This window comes from Apteryx rowi, unplaced genomic scaffold, assembly GCF_003343035.1.
Source record: "Apteryx rowi isolate R43461 unplaced genomic scaffold, aptRow1 scaffold_604, whole genome shotgun sequence".
NCBI classification, from domain to species: domain Eukaryota; kingdom Metazoa; phylum Chordata; class Aves; order Apterygiformes; family Apterygidae; genus Apteryx; species Apteryx rowi.
The window spans coordinates 200,588-223,904 of record NW_020450877.1 but is presented as its reverse complement, the minus strand read 5'-3'; the positions used below and the strand labels follow the sequence as shown (position 1 = coordinate 223,904).

Below are 23,317 nucleotides of genomic sequence, written 5' to 3'. Positions count from 1 at the left end.
CAAGTAACATGAGACACACCTAGTAATAACAGTTCACAATGTAGGTAAGCCGCAAGCAGTGTTCTACAAAGGCTCTTCCATTTCCCTAACAACACTGGTTATTGTCCTAGCCCTTCACTCGTGTCAGTTAAAACTCAGAGCCAGCTGAGGATGTAGCTCAGTTACATTTTTTTTGCTTCGGATTGTATCTGAACCAGAACATTACACAGCTGGGAAAGCCTGAAGTTAGATTTCAAAAACCAACTACACAGAAGATAACATTCACTCCTATTCCCATTAATCCACATTGGAAGTTTGAATTCTTTTTGAGTATTTTAACTGTTGCACCAGCCCTCTGAAAAAGAGCACAGCTACCAAAACAAATGCATTAACTAATGTCAGAAAGTTTCAATAGTAAGAGAAGCACTAGGAAAGCACAAAATCTGAATCAGGGTGAAAGCAATCTGACAGAATAAATACCAACAGGATAAAAAGATACTGTCAAGTCTAGAGACATATACGCCAGCAAATTTTTGAAAGCCATAGTAGGATACTACTTTTTAACCTAAATTTGGTAAGTACTATTCTTTCCTTCTTCTAATCATGTGAACAGTTAGAAGAGTTTATCATGCCTTTGCCTAACTATTTCTTTTCTCATCTGTGAATTTCAGATTATTTCATGCCTTTATTGTCTTCTTTACACTGGAAAGGTGTTCTGCTTAGCTTTCTGAGTCTTAAGAGCTTTACCTATTTAGGACCCATTGACCCAAAGGATAAATTTGATCAGATGATTTTAAAAGTATTGCCCAGAGGACACAAAATACTCCCATTTCCCTCCACCTTTTAATTTCAAAGTATTTTGCTTCCTTCTATTCTGGAATTACAGTTTAGGTTCACAGAAACATCTTAGCTATCAATGACAAAATTCGGCTTTTGGATAAACAGTAGAGAAACTCAAGTAAAGGAATTCTGTAATTTTTTGGCCAACTTACCTTAGGTTTGCTTAGCATACTGTATGTTCTGGTGTGGTGTATCTTTAGAGAAAAGTGATTTAGCACCTTAATAAGAAGCTTCCTGACAATTTTGGTATTTTGAATTCAACATTTAGTTTATTTTCTAAAATAAAAAAAGTGGATTTGTAATGGACACCAAGTAAATCATTTGATTCTTACCAAAGACATTTATAAATATTTTTTTCCTTTTTAATAAAGATCTCTATCTACAGTCCCAATCCTGAATGTCAATCCACTCAAGCAGTTTTTCAACAGAGTCCACTGAAGACAATGTAGATCTGTATTGTTGCAGGAGTTGGAAAGCAAACGTACCTGCGCAATTAGGTCATTATCTCTTCAGGCACTTGCCATTTGGCTAAATCAAGTGTATGAGTTTCATTACTTATACAAAAGCAACAAAATTCTAGTCTGTATAAACTTCTTCGGCTGATTTCCACAAGAAGGAAGCGTGGAAATACAGCAATTTACATATGTAATGTCAGTAATCTCACTAAAAGAAAACTCTGTATTTCTTCTCCAATTCTTCGACAGAAGGATCTTTCAACCCCATGTGGTTCACATGACTGAACAATACTTGTGCAACTGTAAAAATAGAAATCCAACATTAAGTGTTATTTTTGTGATTCACAGACTTAAGATAAAGTTAAACTTATGTTAAAGTCCAACTCTTTCCTCAGTGAGGGCAACGGTTGGATTATATAGCTGAAATATGATAATTTAAATTACTGCCGTTGAGAAGAAACAAAAAGTAACAAGAAGACTCCTCTTTGTTCTGATATACAGGAGCTGGCTAACAACATTTTCTTAAACAGGTGTAAATCCTGACATAAACAGATTTTATTTTGTTTACTATCTTGGCACTGCACCATTAAACACAGAAGAAAAAAAGTTAATGGCAGATGACAGACAAAATTTACATAAGGTTATGGTTTGAATGCCACGTAACATATTTGCAGGTAGAACTTATCTGCACTTCTGTAAGTGTCAAACAAGAAATTTTATTCTAAAGAGATCAAAAATTCTGTTATGTAAAAGCATGATGATTATTAATGAAACTCAGATATATACAGGTCCCACAGAAATCTTTGCTTTTAAGTGTCTCACTGTTATATAGTCTGTTTGGCACACTAAATAGAGACAGACAAACACACACTTTTATGAACCAGAAACTCAAGCCAAAGTCAACCTGAACTGCAAACTCATCTAACTGATGCTTCAAGAAGAGGATGGAGGCAAACAGGCTGAGTGGTTTGGAGATACCTGCATTCTTTTTGCTGTAATTTGTTTTGTAGGTAAGCTGAAAAGAGCCAATGTCTAGAACTAACCGATTTAGCACCTCTGTGAAAGAGGCAATTAAGTGGGGGTGGTGGCGTGAGGGGGGACACAATGGACTTGATTTAACTGCTTAATGGCCTCTATTACTTAACATGCATTGCAGTAGCTGTGTTCTAACATGGCAATCATTCATTGGTAAAACAATAAAGCCAGAAGTCAATGGTAAAGTCAGCATTGCCAAGAAAAGGCTGCAAGCTGTGAAAACTGCATAATTTTGACACCTTTTAAGAAGCATGTACCTTTGACATAATGCATGAATTTATATGAAAACTTATTAGTTGCAAATGGTAGTGCTAATGTTATCAGACAAATATAGTGGTATTGTTTATAAAAACACAGAAAACTACAACTAAATCTTCAAGTTTTGTCATTTAATAAGCAATTAAAAATTTAATAAAATTTTATTTTCGTATTAGCTTCTAAAATAATCAAAAAGCTTCTAACCAGATAAGTAAACTTGTCTTAACTGATGATTTAATAAATAGTAGCACATTTATGAAGATTGAGCTCTAATGAAAATAAAGGACATCTAGCTTCCACTAAGAGATACGTACATCATCTAGAACAGTAACATCCCTAATAAGAATAGCACTACATTTTACACATCCCTTGTTAGATTCTATAGTATCACAATCCAAGTTTAAAAAGATGCTACTGAATTACTTACTTTTCTTCTCCAAGCCTGACATAAACATTACTGCCATATCAAATCTTTTTAATTCAGATAGCCTCTGGAGTATTTCAAGGATGAGTGATGGCTCTTCTTTCCTAAAGAAGATTATTAGATACATAAAAATAGCTACTGTTGATTAGAAAGATTCAATAGCCGCAAGCAAGATTAAAGACTTCAGAAACATCAAATTAAAGGACCAATGGAACTTCCTTCCCTGCCTTTCTCCTCTTTCCTGCCATTCTTCAACCCACAAAGCAAAAAGCCAAACATCTACACATCTGTATGCAGATAATGCAGATAATACAGAGCAAGAGTGAAAAAATACAAAAAACTGGACAGATACAAAGTGATTGCTGTTGAGGCACAGAATAGCTATTATATGATTTAATGCTTACACCTTGCCATAAGTTTGCTATTTTTCTACACTTCAGTAGGAAGCGGTGGGTGTGGGGGGGTATGCATGAGCGTGGGGGGCTATGCATGAGAGTGGGGAGAGAGAAAGAGAGAGAGAGAATATATCATCTGTGGTTATAGAAAACTCAGCAACAAGCACCACACTACAGTTGCTGTCATTTTTATCTGTAAAGAAAACTTCAAGACTGCAATTTCATTTCACAGTCTTCTGGGCAACAGTAAGCAGGTACTATCTGTGGTACAAATACTAATAATAAATAGTATTTTCCTTTAACAGGCTGTCCCGTCTACCTCCAAGAGAAACACCTTTTACTTTACTGCAAACAATTTCAACTCCTTAGTCTTTGTATGTTCTACCACCAAAAATAGGTCCACAACGCTTAAGATGTCATGTTTCACACACATAATGGACATTTGCTTTTGAAGAAACGGAGGGAAAGGCTAGTATTTGTTTATGCTTGCTTTTCTGCATAAAACCACCTAAAATTCTAAGACAGGAGTAATTCAGGAGTGGCACATTGCATCTAACATGCAAAATGATTTTTTTTTTTTTTTTTTTAAAGTCGAATGATAGCATGGATAGGCATGTCAAGAATAATCGTGAGGTCTTTGCTTATAAGAACTTCCGGCTCCAATATTTATTTGCTACAACATACTGCTTTTCTGCAGAATGCTAGCAGGTAATTAAAAATAAAATTCAGAATGCATCACCATTAACATAGCACAGAAAAAAATAAAACTGTTGGTGTTTCTTAGCTATTTCTTCTTTAAAAAATTAATACTATGCAACTATATGCGGCAACAGCATACACAGTAATCTGAACAAAAGAAAAATTATTTCATATAATCTAATAATAAGTTATCAATGCTAGTTATATGAATTGAAGTCAACAACATACAGTAAATGCTTTCTTTTTATATACCTCTTTTCACTTCAAACTAGTTTTTCAAGGTAAGTTTAATTTTTTTTAATAAGGAGCAGCTGAATCATTCCAATGATTGTGTCCTGCTAATGTAATGCCACATGCTGGAAATAGTTTTGTAAACCCAGGGGTGGGGCAACAGGAAGGAACAGAGCAGAATGGCAAAAAGCAATATAAACCTCTACACAAAAAAGGAGGAACTGAACTTACTCAATGTAGAAATCATGTAGAATTCTCAGTATCTGGTTAAACAAATCTGGATCTAACGACTTCTGGAACAGTTTTGGATAAAATGAAGGTTCTATTTGCTTTGGAAGAATTAGAAAAAAAGATGTTATTTAGAGGCAAAAAATAATTATGAGAATTAGAAATGAGTTTTCATGATCTCTTGGGCAATGCTGGAAGTACATGACACCGAAAAGAAAAACAAATCAGTGCTGTACTAGTTGACATGAAACATAGCTTATGTTGAATATAAATTAATATTGTTCTGGGGGGAAGTGGAGGGGTTTGCAAGAGGATTGCTAAGTTAACTTCTCAAAAAAAGATCTTTTGCCAAATACACATAAACAGAAGCACACATTAAGTAGACTGATGTGCTTCAAGTATGTGTGCAGCTTAGAGAGATAAGAAAGCTGCCATGTTTAACCTAGAAGTATTCATCTGAAAAATTAGAATTTAACATGGCTACTAATGTATTTACAGAACTGGGGCCAATGTTTGAGAGATAAGACAGATTTATGCAGAGACCATACTGAAAGTGAAATAAATCACACAAAAGAGGAGAACCATTTAAATGTGGATCAAGCTACTTAATATTATGTGCAAGAAGTTAAAAGAAATACTACTGTACACTGATAAGTCAAGCAACTTAAATGAAACTACCCTTTTCAGTCATTCGTGCTGTTCTTCAGTATCAGTATTCTTCAGTATCAGGGATTAATACTACATATGTTTCATACCTTCAGGTACATGTACATTTTTTCTGGACATTCTTTCAACTTCCTGAAATCAGACTCAAGCTGGAAAGAATTGGCAGGAATAACAGGGACTGGAGATGCAGATCGAGTTGATGTTTTGACTTCCTTTTCTATCTTCTTTTTCATAGTGAAAGACGGATGTATAATTGATGAAATTCCTTTCACACTGGTGGGAAGCCTGCAGAGAGATTTGGAAATTCATAATCGAGGAAACACTTAAGGAATCTTACACAGACCTAACTAGAACAGTAGCTCTTCGGATTCCTGAAAAAATCTAAAATACAATAATTTTTAAAGTTTTCATAGAAGTTTTGTTTAAGTAGGTATTTTAAGAACAAACTACGAAACCCTTCAAACTATGAAAAACCTTACAGTTGATTTATCTTTTCTTAAAAACACATTTGCAAACACTGATAAATATACTCAGCCTGTCTCTACTTTGTTTCTGGAAATAACTATATTTTATGGTACAAATTTCTACCATACACAGCTGCAAAAAATACTAGGTTTTCTGCAATTTCATAATGTGAAACAATAACCACGTCAGATGAACAAACAGTTTTCAACATTGATTACAGTGGAACCATTTGTTGTTCTATAATTTGTCATTTAAGTCCATTTATTTTTCAGAAGTCATAAAATGGCTATAAAATATACTTTTGTCTTCAACACTTCACACTAAATCCATCTGAGCTGAGAAAGTGGAGTGCAAGGGAGGAATTCTCACAGAAAGTCATCAATCAGTATATCACAAAAAGCATCTGCTATTAACATGTTGAGATGGCACTGGTGCATGCAAAGCTTTCCTTGAGCAGACAACAGGTAGAGTTCCAGCACTTGGTTGGGAAAAAGTCAGTATAGCTCCTTCTATACCTCAGCCTACTCTCACCCAGCCAAACTTGGGTATGACTAGGTAACACAGTGGACTCTCAGGAACTCTGAGCAAACCTGAAGTTAATGGCCACCTGCTCAGTGGAGGAAAGAGTAGTAAGTGACATTGTCATCTCTATTCCTTTCATCTCACAGGACTGATGTGCAAAGAACATCTTGGAGCTCTGCTTAAGAATCTAGAACACCTCAAATAAAAATCACAGATGAAAAAGATAAAAGGCACAAGGAAGAGTATGATATATGGGAAAATACTACAAATTTCTTTATGTTTGGAATGTAAGGGCAAAACTATTCATGTTAAACAGCTTTCCATCTGACCCTAAATAGATCATATTTGTTTCAACCACTATGTGATTAGAGGCAGATGTGCAAGAATTCTAGTTTTTTTTCTGAACATTTCCTTTTGTAAACCAAATTCTTCAAAACATGTTCTAACTCATCACATGTAGAAATTTGAAAAATGAAGATTTCAACTACATTTACCTTTCAAAAAAAGAATTGGAATTTTTATACTTACTGTAATGTTGGCATATCACTGATTTCTTCTATTTTCAATTGTTTTGCTTTTGGAATATCCATTGTAGTTAACTGATCATCTTCACGTAGATTTTCAGTTGTTTCAATACTTGTAGAATTTCTCCAATTATTGACTAAAGAAGCAGTGCTGGGAAAATCACTATTTTGTATGTCATCATCAATTTCTTCAATGACTATTCTTCTCAAAGGCTTCTAAACAGAACACATACCTAATGTCATGTGTATAGCCTTTACATCAGTGTATATAAAGCCCTTGGAAAAGGGCTGTGTTTAAACTTAAAAAACAATCTCATGATAACCAGGTTCACCTGTGTTCATGCACAGGGAAGATGCTTTGTATTAAAATAAATGCCAAAATAGGAAACTCCAACACATTCTATGGAAAGTGTTCTATGATCATTTTCTTGCTTCATCCCTTATAAATCAGTGTATACTTACTCTAGAAGATCTCAGAATCTGCATTCCTCTTTTCCAGTAATGAAATATCATTAGTTTTTGTTTTTTTCCCTAAAAGAGATGAATGGGCAAGGACTAACGTATATTTTGACCAATGGCCTGATCAATCTTTGTATTTTGGCTAAACAAGTATCTAACAACATAGAATTGACAACCCTTATTTTGCATACATAACTTCAAATTTTGAAATGATAAATATTTGTAACTTAGTCTTACTGGTTGACCAAGTTGCATACATCCCAAGGCAACTAATGCCACCAGTGAAGGACATGCTATGCAGCTAAAAAGCTTCCGCTTGTTCCATTTTTTCCAGTTATTAGATTTCATATCTGCATGATCACCGTTATTTTTGAACACTGCCAAACAGCACCTTCACAGTACTTAAGAGGAGGCATCATTTAGTAAGAAAAGAAATTCACCGCTTTTACTTGGGAATTCCATTCACTGAACATAAAATGTGGTGTATATTGCTCTGCAAATATACACAGTTAAACATATTCAACAATTTAGATGTCTTGATATGGTAGATTTCTCTGTCCAGCTAACACAGTTCCATGATATGTCTCCACAGCAGTTTGCTATTTGCTTTAAATTAGGTCCAAAAACCCTGTCAGGTTGGTGATGACAGACAATAAATATATGGCTTGCTTTGAAAACATACCATCCCATCATTGTACTAGAACTGGGAGACTGGATAAGAGAGACAGAAAATTATAGCGCTCTCTGCAATCCTTGGACAATAAAAAGAGTAGAGATGCTTAATCTAACACTTGTCCAACATTAACAGAATTACACTAAAACAGCAACCTAGTATCTCCAATTAATTTAGCAGTCAAAATGAAAACTGAATTTCATTTTCTACAGTATTTCTTCTACTTCACAACAAATCCATTCAGATTTTAAAAGATATTTCATCTAGCATGTAATATGTTTAAAAATCAGTATTAAAACAATCACACCTTTTCGACTAAACTATCCACTTGAAGTATATAACTAACAGAGCTAAATAAAAGTATAGAAGTTATTAAGAGCAGAACACTAGAGTATTCTACACAGTGTGAACACACTTTGTATTTACAGAAGAATTTGCTTCTGAATGTACAAAAAAATCAGTAAATGTACTAAAAGGGGCAGCCTAATGCATAAAGCAAGCTGATATTGCTCGCTACACTGCCATATTATCTTCTAACTCATTAATTTGACTAGTACCACAGAAAATTTACACTCCTAAAATAACACTTCTCGTGAACCATTGGCCAGCTAATCTACATATTATGTGGATGAAAATGCAGGCTCAAGGTAACTGCAATAGCTTTGGGTGACGCCAGAGTATGAGAATAAGGACAGGCAGCATGTCTTGTTACCACTAAATCTACCGTAGAAACCTAGCACAGCAGAGAGAGAAAGGGAGTTTACTCAGAGCTTTTTTCTCAAGTCTGCAGTCAGCTGCTTCCCCTTTACTCTCATCTTCCCTGTCAGTTGTGGACCCAGCAGAGGGTTGTGGTATCGCCTCCCCATTTCATATTATTGGCATAGGCATATACCATGTTTCCTGAGCGGAGGTGAAGGCTGAATGTTTACACCATGGCCACAGTATTCAGTTACACACACATGAAAATGCAGAAGTCACGTTCTTGAAAAACACTGAAAAGGTAAATCTCTAAACCTTGGGTTTTCACATGTAAGGAATACCTATCAGGAGGCAGCCACACAAATAAGCAAGTGGATTTTAACTTTAAGCTCTACTTTTTCCATCATTCTACATATTCAATCACAAAAGAAAATTACTTACTGTTGATCTCAGGTGTAATGGTTTATCAATGACTTTCACTATATTTTGTATTTCTGTTTCTTTTACCAGTATTTCAGGATATTCTTGATGAATCCATCGCTCTTTCTCGGCTAATTCCTTAAAAAAAGAAAAGATAGTTGTTCAGAAAATCAAAAATTTCAGGAATGATTATAATATGCATTAACATTTACTTAACAGAGAATGAAACATTCCATTAATATAAGCTTAGAAAAACAAAATAATCACAAGTATACGTACATTCCTTATTTTAGCAAGTTCATTTACTGCTTGTTTATTGCCAGGTTCCAGCTTCAGAACAGCTTCAAAATCTGAGTGAAAAATTAACATATGAAAACCGTATGCATTTAAACTGATGTTAAGAAGTACTGGCAAGTTCTTTAAACCTCCCATTTTCCTTTCAAACCTCTAAAATAATTTATGGCAGATAAGTCATCCCAAAGCTTATACTGCAATCTAATTTTAAGCACATTTTTCAAACTATTTCTTACTACTTAATATAAGCAACAGAAACGTAGTTACAGAATATACTGAAGTTTGTATGGAATTCTACATTTTTTGAGGAACTAATACAGGACACCCAACTAAGCCTGACTTTGCCTTACAGAAACACCAAAAAAGAGCAGATACATAGAGCAAAATCAAGTAAAACATTCTTTACTTCTCTTGTTTTTTAATTTAGTCTGCAATAAGTCAGTCCTTAATCATGAAATACATTTCATACATAATTTCAGACTAGGACAAAAATTAAGGTTTGTTTTGATGCCTAGCCTGTGTGTTTCCACATCTCCAGCATATGTAAGCTTCTTTTATATGTAATCCTAACACTGAATTAGCATAAATGCTAATTAATAATTTTGATGAATAAGTTACATGATTTTGGCGATTGCTGTTACTCGCACATAATTTCACACAAAATTGTCTTCCTATCATGTGAATACCAACACAAAGATTCTATACATATTCTATTACCAAAAAAACAAAAACAAAAACTCCACCCACTCTTAAGTTTTGCGCTAACAACCTCAATTAGTCAGCAACTGATTTAATTGCTATTAGAAGGTAACAAAAGTAAGGACCTCCTTCTACTCACCTCTTACCCATCCACTAGTGCTAATTCAGTCTTACCTTGCATAGCTTCCTTTAGCTTTCCAAGAGCAACTCTGGCAGCCCCTCTTCTAGCAAAAGCTTTAGAATAGGAGGCATCTAACAGCAGAGCTTGTGTACAGTCATCTTCAGCCTCTTCATATCTCAGCAGAAGAGTAGTACAAAATTAATAAGCACTTTTAAAAGAAGCAGTTTCAATTGAAAACACAGCGCTACCCAAAATATTTAAAATATGAGTTAAAAACAGAAGTCCCAGGACTTAAAAGTGCTAAACGTCTTGAGCTTTCTAATGACTTATGCTAATATAAAGCAGTTTGATTTAGGTCAAAGTGCCTAATTACAGGTTTCAGGTTTAATATGCAATATGCTTCTTCTAAAATCTTACAAGACCTTTTACCAGAGGTTTGACTATATAAGCTCTCAAAGCCATCTTTTATGCTTGGAGGAACATACATTACAATTCCTCAACTCCCCAAATTTCAGACAAATCATTTGGTATGCCATGCTGCCTCTCTTGTTAACATCTTACAAGAAATTCATTTCCTCTCAGAAAATAAACATCCTTAAAGCCTGTCAGAGCTGAATCCACTTTAAACATTAAACAACCTTAAAATGAAAGTAAGCATCACAGCTTTGTATTTTTGAAAACTAGAACTACCATTACAAACAAACAAAAGAATACAAGAAAGGAAAAACAAGCATATGCAAAAATGATTTCTCTAGGTCTGAATTTCTTTGACTTGTCATTCTGAAATAGTTACAGTCAAATTCAGCATATCCTTTCATTAATGTCATTTGTTTTCAGTGTAGGATCAAATTTCCTCATTCCAGTTACATTTGATCACGATTCCACTATGTACATATTGAAGTATTTTCTTTCATTCCTCTTCTCTCCTCCTTCATTCTATTAATAAATTTATGGACTAAGTATTTTTGCAGCTCTGATCAGTTCTGGAGGTTTGTAAGAATATCAATGAGCTCCTGGTACATTTTATATATGTGTCCTCTTTGAATTGTAAAGACCCACGATACACTGATTTATCTTACAGAATCAATTTTCTTGCTTGGTCATTCAATTAAATTACAATTGCCTCTGATTCTGTTTTTCAGACAACATTACTTGCATTATGACATTCTCTTATGACTTCAATACTAAGTTTTAAGTGTTGTGATACAAAAATACTACCCATGCAACATATTTTATAATCTTACAATTTGAAATGAATGTATAGTTTCTACAGATACCCAGCCACATCATGTTAGAACAGATGATGAACATAGTGTTCGGCTTCCTGCTTCCCATACTGTCAGTTTAAAAGATTTAAACTGTCATACTATCCTCAGGTAGTGGGAACAAAAGAATTCAGAGATTTCAAAATTGGTCATGTAGAATTTCTCTCATGTGGCACATTTCCTACTTTTACTGGATTATTTGAGTAAAGCTTAATTGAAAATGAGCAAACTACAGGTACACATTGGAATTAAAGAAAAAATATTTTAAAAGATGTCTATTTTTAGAGAAAGCTCCTATCCAGTCTCTTTGAAGTCAGAAGTTATCCATTTCTTTATACAGTATAACATTTATTAGTTGACTGGTTTTTATAGTTGTCAAAAACATATAGCTTTAGGTAGGCCCTTTGAGAAACTAGAACTTCACACACATGGAAGAACGTGAAAAAAACAAAACAAAACAACAAAAAACCCCCCAAACTTTAGGAAAGCCATTTAGGTTTCACTATAATTTCAGATCATTGCTATTTTATTCTTTAGATTTTTTTTTCCTAAGACACACACTGCAAGATTACACACACATTTCTCTCCCTTATTTCTCTCAGTATGTTTCTTTAATATGAATTCTATAAAGAATTAGGACGAGAGACAGTAACTGAACTTCAGTGAAAATCCATTGGATTATTTTTGCTTCTAATTCACAGCAAAGAAAGAAACAGTATTGTACATGAAATACTACTTACTTTTGAATCTTTAGATAGGCCATAGCTCTGTTAGCTGGCAGAAGTGCATTGGTGCCATCTGCTGCTATACCACGCGTATAACATTCTATCGCAGCTTCATACTTCCCTTCTTTGAAATAAGCATTACCCTATTTAAAAAAAAAAAAATTGAAAAAGATCTAGTGCAATCAGCTTTTCTCATCTTGTTAGCAGTCAAGATCACTGTGAACTGTGATTATGAAGATGATGGATCATAAACATCACCCATATCAGAGCAGGTATTTATGGCATATTTCTTCGTATCTATGCTCTTTTGAAGGTAGACCACAAAAAGCTGAATCCTTATTTGTTCTAATACTTCAAGGATAAATAATGCACGTAGCAAAAATTTTAAGAATAGACTTATAAGCCTATACTTATGATTTTTTCTTCACTCTTCAGGTGTAGTATAAGCTACTCTGTGGCCACAGTTAATTGCAACACAAGCAATTCTTAAAAAAGAAAAAAAATAGGCCTAAACCAAAAGAAAGGACCAAACAAATCCTTAATATTCTATGGATAAAATTTTAATAATGCCATTTTGAAATGTTATCTGGTCACAAAATGCTTTATCAGTTCACTGATCTTTCCCTTCCCTCTTGAAGCCCATACTTGAATTCTGCAGTTGCTTAAAAAGTAAGGCTAATCCAAAGAACCTGAACTACTTAAAAAAAAATACCTGTCATATATATATTTTATTTCCCCTCCTGTTTACTGCATTGAAATGCATCGCTCACTAAATCTAGGAAAAAAAGAGTAAAACCTCATGTTTGCCTGCAATCCCTGCAGGAAAAAAACCTCAGCTAGGTAAAGGCAGAATTTGCTTAAAAAAAAAAAAAAAAAAAAAAAAAACCCCCCCCCCCCCCCCAAGAGATGACAAGCAACTGCCGACTCTTTTTAACGTTCTGCCTTCCTGCCTGGATGGCGCTGGGAGAACAGGACACACCAGTGAGGGGTTCCCTGCTTCCTCCCATTCTGAGAGATCATAAGACACTTGCAGAAAGGACAGTAATGATTCTAACGCACTTTCTAATGCATTTTTTTCTTACTGAGCGAACAACAAAGGGATACCTTTGCAACTGCTCTTTCTATTCTACATATATAAATAACTCCCACCAATTCTTAACATATCAACTTAGTATCACAATGCTTATGTATCAAGAAATTTTTATTTATTTATTTACAGTTTTTCAAGTGTTTTCTTCCTTTTTGTCCCCTCTTTTTAAAGAACAAATAGGTGATTACAGCATTGGAGAATTATTTATCCTAAGTTACTGTCTGCAACAAAGGTAAGGCCTGGGATGTAAGGGCAATTATCAGTATAAACTCACTTTTCTTCATTTTCAACTTCCTTCTGCTCCCCTTTTCTAATGTAACTGTTTCATCTCCCCTTCTTCAATCTACATCTCCCATAAGACTGCCTTTACTCTCCCACTGTGAAGAGCAACTCCTAGCCAGGACACTAAAGGACTTACTGACTCTGACTGCATCCTTTTTGAAGTGCTTTCTTTCTGACCATACATTTCAACTTTGAGTTTCCTAACTCTCTGCTCTTTTGCAAGTCTCTAACACAAAGATGCATTTTTTCTTTATACACACACACACACACACACAAGTAATTTTAATTCCTTGTTTTTGTTACTTTGACAGAAATGTGTCTTTCCACTTGTTTCAGCTTCCTTGCCTAGTTCTCATACACAGCCTGCTTCTCAGACCTTTCCAATTTAAACACCAGCTCCACAAATTAACCTTTATAACCTCCCTCTCTACTCTATACAAATCCTTCTTTACTCCGCTTCATCCACAAAACAGTTACCCTCAAAAATTACTTGGGCCAAAATGTTGATATAATTTTTCATTTAATGCTCCATACAAACACATTACATTGATTTTTTTACTTTGTTTCCAAAAGACTAAACTTATATTATACTTATTATACAGCACCAAAAATTTGTTTATAAAGCTGTATCTCTTATCTGTTCTTCTACCACTCTCTCCTTGTTGACAAAAAAGTGATGGTCACAATTCAGACATGACAGGATCTATATCGCCACGCACACGCCTACACTGATGTAGCTTTGCTGCCACTGAGCTACTGCATTAGACTCAAATTTCTTTTCTGTGGCCCTTTCAAAACTTTATTCCCATTGCCTAATGTATGCTTTAATTCTTTTCCCACTAATCACCCCTTACAGACAGTACAGAAAAAATGAATATTGATAAAAAGTCAGAAGTTATAAATAGCTACATAAGAGAACAGTAAGAAAATCATGTTTAGCTCATAATGTTATTTCCTAATCAGAAAAGGGGAGAGGAAAAAACAAAAACCAAGCCAACTGTGAGTCAAGACAACGTATCCAGAAATACATTTTTATTGTCCCTGCTGCCTGCACTTTCTGAAGTTCTTTTTTCATAGCTGCTTTTTACTTTCTAATCAGAGGCTTGAAATTGTAAAAAACAGTCCACAACTCTACTTGGACAAGCAGGGGTCAAGATGCATATAATATTGAAGAAATAGGATAGTTGTAAAATACAGTTCTTGTTTCACTTAGCTTACAATCTGTGTGAAATTTACTGTGTACAAATTGCTGTAAAAGCTACCTTGCATAATTTTGTTCCAGAAGATTCTAAACAGAAGAAACTCATAAAATAAACTCAGAAATGGGAATGAATTAAGGGTATATCAAGTATGCTGTATTTATGAAGTTCAGGAAAGTATCAAGTTTAATTTATACATTTGCATAGCCAACAGCATAATATAACACTTCTCTGTGTTAGTTCTCCTGTCCCACTGAAAGCTGTGACTTACCAGATCTTTTTCTGTAATAGCCTTTTGCTTGAGCTGCTGCTCTTCTATGTGCTGCTTCTCTTCACCTGATAATTTGGGTTTGACTGCATCTTCAATCTCTTTCTGTTCTGAATTTTCTTTTGATGACAAAGCCTGCCAAAGATACCACTGTTTCTCAACATATATTTCCCTCGCTCAGATACATTTTCAGAACATACAAATTCTAAACTTTTAAGATGTGAAAATCTCCCAACCATTTTAAATAGAAGTGCTTTTGTTGTAATTTGAGTGCAAACTGAAGATAATCATTCTAGCTGTCCTTGAAAATATACTTCTATGAAGGACTGTCAATCAGAACAGTACATAATAAAGAAAAGGTAAGTAATTTCTGAAGCACAATGCAAAATGATCCATGGAACCTGCCTATATGTTGCAGTTTACAAAAAATTTACTTACTCAGTTATTAGAGATTTTGGGTCTTCATTTTGAAAAAAACTTCCTCAAGCCTTTCAAAACGACAGTTGAAGAGGTGTAAGCATGTTCACGCATTAATGCTAGTTGAGCTTACGGTCTACTAAAGTCATCATAATCAGCATTCCCTCCCTGTCATGAAAGGGATCAGACTTGCAACAGGTTATGATGTTCTGCTAGGCTTAAACCCACGTTCTGGCTTGGCATACTGTAGCAATCAGTGAGACTACAAGCATGCTAGCAGTTAGCATTACTCTGTGGCCAAGAGACTACATAGATTCTCACATCTGTAGTGATACCCTGCAGTTTGTACCAAAGTGCTAAGCATGACCAGAAAAAACACCATGGGAGGTGGAAAACACATTTGAGGGAAAAAAAGGACGGGGTGGGGCAGAAGGGTCAGAGGTTGGTGCACACGTCCGGTCTTAGTCTGCAAACCTACTGTTACACTAATGTATGCATACGTGCCAGTTAATCTAAAAGAAATTACAGACTTTGACCTCACTAAACTTCAAATGCCAGAAAAATCTCAAGAGATTTTGTTGAATTGCATTTTTGTTATAAGCTGATACAGATATGAATTTAATACTGTGTATTAACCTCTGTTAGCAACCATTACTCTTATTACCTGATAAATTTTCTTCAGTTCATTTTTCGCATCAAAGTTGTTTGCATCCAGCTCTAAAACTTTTTCATAATCTATCAGAAGATCAGAAAACAAAGTTTCAGGTGGGAATTATAGGCTAGGTAACAGAACATAAAATACAAGCATCCCTTGAAATAGCCGTTTCGTGTAGTACATAAAGAAACGGAGATATTACAAAGAACATATTATTCCAAGACATCTAAAGCTGAATTATTCCAGACCTGTCTAGAGCTATAGTAATCATTTGGACATTCTACTTGAATTTTACCTTACCAGAAACATGAGATCTGGTATTTTATTTCTTTGTTTATAGAATATGGAAATTAAATTCCTACACCACATTAGCAAATCACACCAGCTTTAATCAAGTACACATATGAATAGATTGCATGTACTATAATGAAGGCATTAAAAAAAGACTCACCTTCTTTAGCTCCTTGAAGATTTTTCAAAGCAAAGCGAGCAGCCCCTCTTCTGGCATAAGCCTTTGTGTAATTTTTATCTAGAGCAAGTGCTAAATTGCAGTCAGATTCTGCAACAGAAAACCTATCAATAATGTGAATGAGTGAGTTTGAACACAGTTTGAATAAATCCAAAACCTCAGCAAGTTAGCTTACTCTGAAGTTTTACAGATTTTCTCCAAAGTGGAAATCTTACATACTTCATGACTTAACCAACTTACACTTAACCAACTCCCCTGTACCCTTTTCTTCTCCCCAAACAAATTAAAGCCAAATTAAATTAAATTAAAACAAATTAAACAGTGCTTAAAGAATCTGAAGGGCAAATTAGATAGTGAACTTTCTGTCCTTTTTCTTTTTTAAATCTCTTATGCTGTAAGACAGATATTAAACTTCTAGCATGAAATTGCAGAGAAAAAAAGATGAGAAACTACAAGATTCCTTATCCTGGCAATCCCCATTTTACTTTGAAACTGCAAAGCACACTGTGACTGCAGTCCCACATAGACCTGTGTATTACAGCATGATTAATAATATCATCAAGGCATAAAAACAAACAAAAAATCTGAAGCAAGGTAGTATTTCAAAGAAGAAAACATTAAGGATTTAAAAGTATGAATCTTACTTTTTCATTCTGTAAAAAGCAGATGCTCTGTTTGTGGGCAATACTGGATTGTATGGATCAGAATGCATCCCTCTAGTATAGCATTTTATTGCTTCATCAAAATTTCCTTGTTTAAAGTACTTATTACCCTGTGAACACAAAACGATGCGTCATTTTAGTAAATTAGTGTATACTGACTAATGTCACTAGTTTTAGGTGGAAAAACAATTCAAAGCCTTATATTTTAGAATGCTCAGATGTTTTTAGTTTAACATCTCTCATCAAGTAATGCTTTACCTTGAAATGTTTCTTTTAACTTAAACACTTTAAACATCCCATATTAAATATTTTTCATCACTTATGCAATAGAAAGGATTTATTATAAACTTATTTTCAGGATCTTTCAGGAACTGTAGGTCATTTTTGCAAACCTAGAATAAGTACATACATAGCTGCTCAAATAGAATGCAGAACTATTGAAATTTTTCAGTTTTTAGCAACTAGATTCAGCATCTTTGCTTCTCAAGATAAATATTCTAGTCTCTCCTGCAATTTTTGCTTTTTGCATCACAGATCAATGGACAATAGCCTTAATAATCTGACAGCTTTAACAAGGGGAAAAAAAAGACTAAAATATATATATATACACACACACATACACACAAATATGTGTGTGCATATATATATAAAAATAAAATATAAACACAGAAGTCAAGCATCTATCTTCTTCTCATCGTTAAAACCAGTAACAGAGAAAATACATATTCTAGTTGAAAACAAAGTGGAGAAAAAGAACAGTTATTTACCTAAAATAACAGCTTTCTATATGGATTTCACTTCAAAACAGGCATACTGCCATTGTATGAGATCCTATTTTTTGGCTACCTCTGGGACACAACTTATACCTAAATGTGCCCTCATCTCTTTCAGTGCAGTTGAGGTGATAAAGGTCAAAGACACCTCAATTTTTCCTCAATACAGAATGCAGGCGATACAGTATGGAACTCCATTGCATCAGGAAAAGAAAGCAGATAATGTCACCCATGAAGACAACTAAAAAACTAAGAAACTCTACTGAAGGAAAGTATGGACTGACATATAATGTTAGGTGTTTGCTTGTAAAATAAAGTTTCTCAGAACCACAGAAACTTCTATACAACAAACTTAGATAGACTATCTCACGTGATGATATAGGTCACATGAACTAATGCTCAAATTATTCATTTCACTTAATACAAATGTCAGATCCCTCATGGTTACTAACTCTTTGGGAAAAGTCATGAAAAAGACTCCTTGGCACAATGGTATCAGAAAAATATCAAGCATTCAGCACATAACAGGATTGACAGAACCTTCTAATATTACAATGGGATAACAAGCAGGTTCTAGGACTGTGAGGAAGAAACTCACTCATAAATGGAACTCTTGATGAGTCTAAAAACCTAAAGGCATTAACACATAATAGGTGAGGTTTTCACCTGTCATGCAATCTTTTTCCAAGAAAAAAAGCCATCAACAACAAACCCTACTGCATCACTGAGGTATGGTTACACCAAGATTTCTTTTTTTCCTAGACAAAGTAGTGCTCTATGCCAGTTATTTGGTAATTACTCTTAGTACTGCTAAAAGACGCTTCTATTTGAATTTAGGATAATTTTGTCTTAGGTAAATAGATATATGGAAGAAAGTGCCTAACAGGTAGAAAGCAATAAATTCCTACTGGAACTTTAAATAGAGAATTATTAAGACTAAAGTTATTATCATGGTTTGACTAAATGTCCCTGCTACTTGAATCTGTCATGTATGACAAATAACATGTTCTGGAAACCTTACAGAAAATGCTGATTTTTCTCATAAACAAATGTTGTTGAAATCAAGGTTTACCATATGCCCTTAATGAGTTCTAACAAATTTTTCATAGTGGGCGTGGCATGTCTAACAGACATCCTGGATACCTACAAAACCTAAAGACCAGAATTTATACAGTTTTCCTCCAGAAATTTTTTTAGAGTTGGCAGACTGTTTGCCACAAGTCTTAAAAGTTGTCTAGATAACTGGCAGCTATTTTATCTTCCTCCCAAATTCAGTGTGAAGAGTGGCTTTGTAAATTCAGAACCTTGCCCAAAGGCAGAGTTTGCTGAAGATCTTGCTGAATGGAAGAAATTTTTTATTTTGGATCTCAAGAAATCCTCACTATGTACACTAAGAAGGAGAAGCATGAGATAGGGCTTGCTGTATTCTCTTTGTAGAAGTGCAAGTGCTACCAACATGCCATCGCCAAGGCAGAGGAGACATACTACTTTGTTCATCATTCCCAAATGTACAGGCCTCGCAAAGGGACCAATTTAAATCCTTCGGGATCCAGTTTTGGGCATTGTGACCTTGTGTTCAGGTAAACACCAATTTGATCAATAAGGCAATTCTATACGGCAATCCAACAGTTTAAAGAAAAAAATATATATTATCATCAGTGTACATTAAGTTCAGTCTAATGGGCTTTGCCGAAATGTGTGATGAGAACACAAACGCGTTGAGAACTTTATACATTGGAACAAAGGGTAGTAAAAAAAACAAAGAATCTGAAGAACAGGCACATTCCCATCAGAAGTGTAGTCTCAGTTGATAATCTTTTAAAAGAAATTATAAACGCTCATTTGCTTAAGTTTTATTTTGTAAACAAGGAATGTTTATAATGTAATAACCTTTTCTTTCTCTGCAAGAGCCTTTTCTGCATCTATACGAATTCCGTCTTCTTCGGAGTCTGATTCTGCAGATATAGAATCATGAGTACTATCTTCTTTATCAAGTTCTTCAAGTATTTTATCCTGAAATTAGAAATAGATAAATAGAAAAAAAATAAACTATCTTCATTATAATTTAAGAATATAAAATAAATGAAGTAGGACTTTAGGAGAATAGGTAGTGCATCTTTAAAAATCTCTATTGCTTGAAGTCCTCATTGAGAAAAATTCTACAAGTAAGAGATGTATCTTCTAATACTGCTAGGTGTGTTCAGTCTTATATTCTACTAGAATTATGACTTTTTAATAGACCTATTGTTAAACTAGGTAGGCAGTATTTCTCAACTTTTCAAATTTTAACATGTTTTCTATGTTTATACAGTATCCAGCACAACAAGATACTGGTTTCTAAACTGAACTCTCAGCAATACAATAAAATCTAATTTAAAATAAAAATCAACTGGGGACACAACAGCAAAGGTAACAAGCAGATATTCTGACTCACCACATCTAGTTTTCCCCATGCTTCATAATCGTAGGACTTGATCTTGTTTTTCTTGTTTTCCTTAGTGGTTGTCTTAGAGGGGACTTTAGTTTTGCTTTTTTTCTTTTTCTTAAAAGCCTCGTTTCGAATTGGTGGCAAATTCTAAATTGAAATAAGTAATTTATTATAAAACAGAAGCATGAAAGCCACTTATTTTGGAGAAGTCTGATTAAGAGAGGTATCACTACTCTTATAAGCTGAAAACAATTCTTTGTTGCTAAAGATGTTTGACCACTTCAAGCTCTCAAATGTTTACAAAAAAAAAAATTTTTTTCCTGCATGAACCACATTAGTTGTTGTAAAATGAACAAGTTAATTCATTCTTTTGATTTTGACAACCTTAAATATAAAGAAAAAAAGGCATACACTATTTATCTATACCTATTGGGCTGGTTTTATTTTAGAAACCCAACAAGCAAGCTGTTCTGAATTCTATAAAACCAGTAAGGACAGCAAGCATAAATCTTTCAACACACAGTAACACATTATATGTACGGTAAAAAGTTAAGTTTTAGAAAACAATTCACTGAAGAACATCACCACAGAATAACATTAATATATTAAAAGTCAGCAATAAATAAGCAACAGTGAGGCTGCAGACAGAAATATTCTCCTAGATCTACTTGGAGCTGGTTAAAAATTTGTTGGCCTCAAGCATTCATCAGCTCAAGAAGCTACTGTGCCACAGCTCTGTTGGTGAAGCAGTTATGAAGGAATCCTTGATCAAGAGCAACCAATCAGCTTGGTTAGCTCATACCACCTATCCAGATATTTTAAGTCGACACATGCAATTTTGCTGAAGCAGACTGGGCTGTCTCAAGTAAAACACCTGCAAAATGAGTATCTTTCTACATCTACATCATTCTACATCATTATATGAGGGGAAGAACAAACAAGCAACTATTAAAAACACTATCATGAATAGCTGCATTAATATTCATACTGGACTTGCAATTTTACCTCTTCTGGAACACCACTCTGTTTCCTTAGTTCAGAATCCACCTGCTTAATATCTTTTTCCCAGCTCTCTAACTCTCTCATAAAATCCTGCAGCTCTTCAGCATTTTGCTTCATTTGCAGTTGTAGCTCCAATGCTTTATTTGGTGCAGTCATTGTAATCTGCCAAGTTTCAGGGAAAAACTCTTTAGTGAGAACTGTAAGTATGTAACTGAAGGAAGTTACACTCTTCAAACTGAAGAAAATTGGCTTATTTTACATGCACGACAGGATTCCCAACAGCGTAAGTAAAAACCATTAAATAGTAAGAGACCAAGAAGAAACACAAGTTAAATGTTTCTGAAAACACGAAGGGAAGCCACAGTATTCAGATAAAATAAAATACACCAAAATACAGTAAACAATAAGTGCACGCTATAGGACCTAACAAGTCAATTATAATCCTGAAGGTGATAACAAGGTGATTGTAATTTAAAGAAATTTCCGTACTGTTTCCCAGATGACAGAAGAAAGAAATTAACACATTAAGTTTCAACTATAAAACAGACTAAAATATATATGCTGCCTTGTATCTTAATAGAAACAAGACATCTGCCAAAAATCAATCCCAAAATCATCTTCTGCCCCTACAAAGTATGCTCAAATATGCACGTATTTACATTTTAGCACAGGAGAGAGTAAATGAATGAGGAGTTTTATTATGAAGTCAGATGAATTACAACTCCAGTATATTCTTTGAACATGCTCTTTCCACATACCTGCAGCCCTTCAAGTCCCTAGAATACTGTTTAATAATTACTAATATTTAGAAGTCTCCATGAATTTTGTCTTATTTTTAGTGTTGAAGACAACAACCTGATATCAAGTCATGTTATTTTCTCGGATACTAAAGCATCTTACAGAAATGTGTAATTTAAGCAGGCTCTTGTCATCCACTAGCCTAACATCGTTTGCTGCATCTTGCACATAGCTTGGTGATGATCTTAAGCCAAAAGCCGGTAGTAGATCCCTTTATAGCACAGATATTATACACTCTTTAAGGCAGCTTTGTCTGACTCTCAGTGTTGCTGCTCCCCCCCCCCTTTTTTTTAAAAAACAAACAAAAGAACTTTCCCTAGCAGCCTAGGGCCTCCTTGTCCCAGCAACTCCAGCCAGAAATACACTGGAGGAGTCATCCGATTACCCCAAGCTGACTTTGCTGATAACCAGCAGGGCAGGTTAACTCGTGGCTTCCGCATACTATACCTCTGCTATACTGTAGGCACATCTCAATAATGAGATTTACCTCAACCCTCAGGCTGACTGTGCCATTTAGCAGTTTTGCACCTCAGAAGGCACGAGGCTTCAAAAGAGAAGCCCAAGAAGAAAAGCAAGTTCATCTGAATTTCGAAGTCGGCCTCTCAACCACTCAACAGTTACAGGAGAGCTCAATTAAGGCTTCTTCAGGGCGGGTGCACCGACAGCTCTTTCATTAACCAGTTAATTACGCTTTCGCCGCTTTCCCTTCCCCACGCGTTGCGGGTGCTAGGGAACAGCTAGGGATGCGCCCGGGAGCTGCGCAACGGCGCAGAGGAGTCGCCGCGAGGCGGACGGGACGGAGGGAGGCCCAGGCCCGGTCCCGGTCCCGCCGCCGTGGCCGAGGGCGGCGCAGGGAAGCGGCAAGGGCGGCCGCGGCGCCGGCGGCCCCCCAGAGCCCCCTCCCGTGCGAGTGGGGGGGATATGGAGGGAGCCGTGTTGGAGCACCGCGACACTCCCAGGTATCGCGATACCCGCCCCCTCCCCCCAGTATCTCCGCCGCGGAACCCCGCCCGGAGCGCGCTGCGGCACCGGGCGCCCTCCCCGCGGGCGGCGGCGGCGCCACAGGCGGCACCCGGCGACCCCCTCGCAGCCCCGTCCCGGCCCCACCTGCGCCGCGTCCCGCCGCTTCCTGCCGCCGCCGCCGGCCCCCCGCGCCGCGCGGCCCGGCCGCCTCCCAGGATGCACCGCGGCCCCTCGG

At 35.7% G+C, this 23,317-nt stretch overlaps 1 protein-coding gene across 3 annotated transcripts; it reads right to left on the bottom strand.

Moving 5' to 3' along the window:
• Window positions 1-1,060: 1,060 nt before the first annotated feature.
• Window positions 1,061-23,265, bottom strand: RPAP3 (RNA polymerase II associated protein 3). Of its 3 annotated transcripts, none has more exons than XM_026083505.1 (18): window positions 23,227-23,265; window positions 21,325-21,483; window positions 20,326-20,466; window positions 19,782-19,904; window positions 17,101-17,228; window positions 16,439-16,560; window positions 15,997-16,067; window positions 14,919-15,050; window positions 12,092-12,219; window positions 10,140-10,261; window positions 9,252-9,322; window positions 8,994-9,110; window positions 7,184-7,252; window positions 6,726-6,937; window positions 5,300-5,495; window positions 4,548-4,645; window positions 2,995-3,095; window positions 1,067-1,574 (listed from the first exon to the last, which is right to left on the bottom strand). In XM_026083505.1, the coding sequence occupies exons 2-18, from the start codon at window positions 21,475-21,477 to the stop codon at window positions 1,483-1,485; spliced, it is 2,076 nt and encodes a 691-aa protein (XP_025939290.1). In that variant the 5' UTR covers window positions 21,478-21,483; window positions 23,227-23,265; the 3' UTR covers window positions 1,067-1,482. The 3 variants fall into 3 exon arrangements, with proteins under 3 accessions (XP_025939292.1, XP_025939290.1, XP_025939291.1); XM_026083506.1 differs by lacking the exon at window positions 23,227-23,265 and adding an exon at window positions 22,607-22,902; XM_026083507.1 differs by lacking the exon at window positions 7,184-7,252 and having other exon boundaries at window positions 1,061-1,574.
• Window positions 23,266-23,317: the final 52 nt, after the last annotated feature.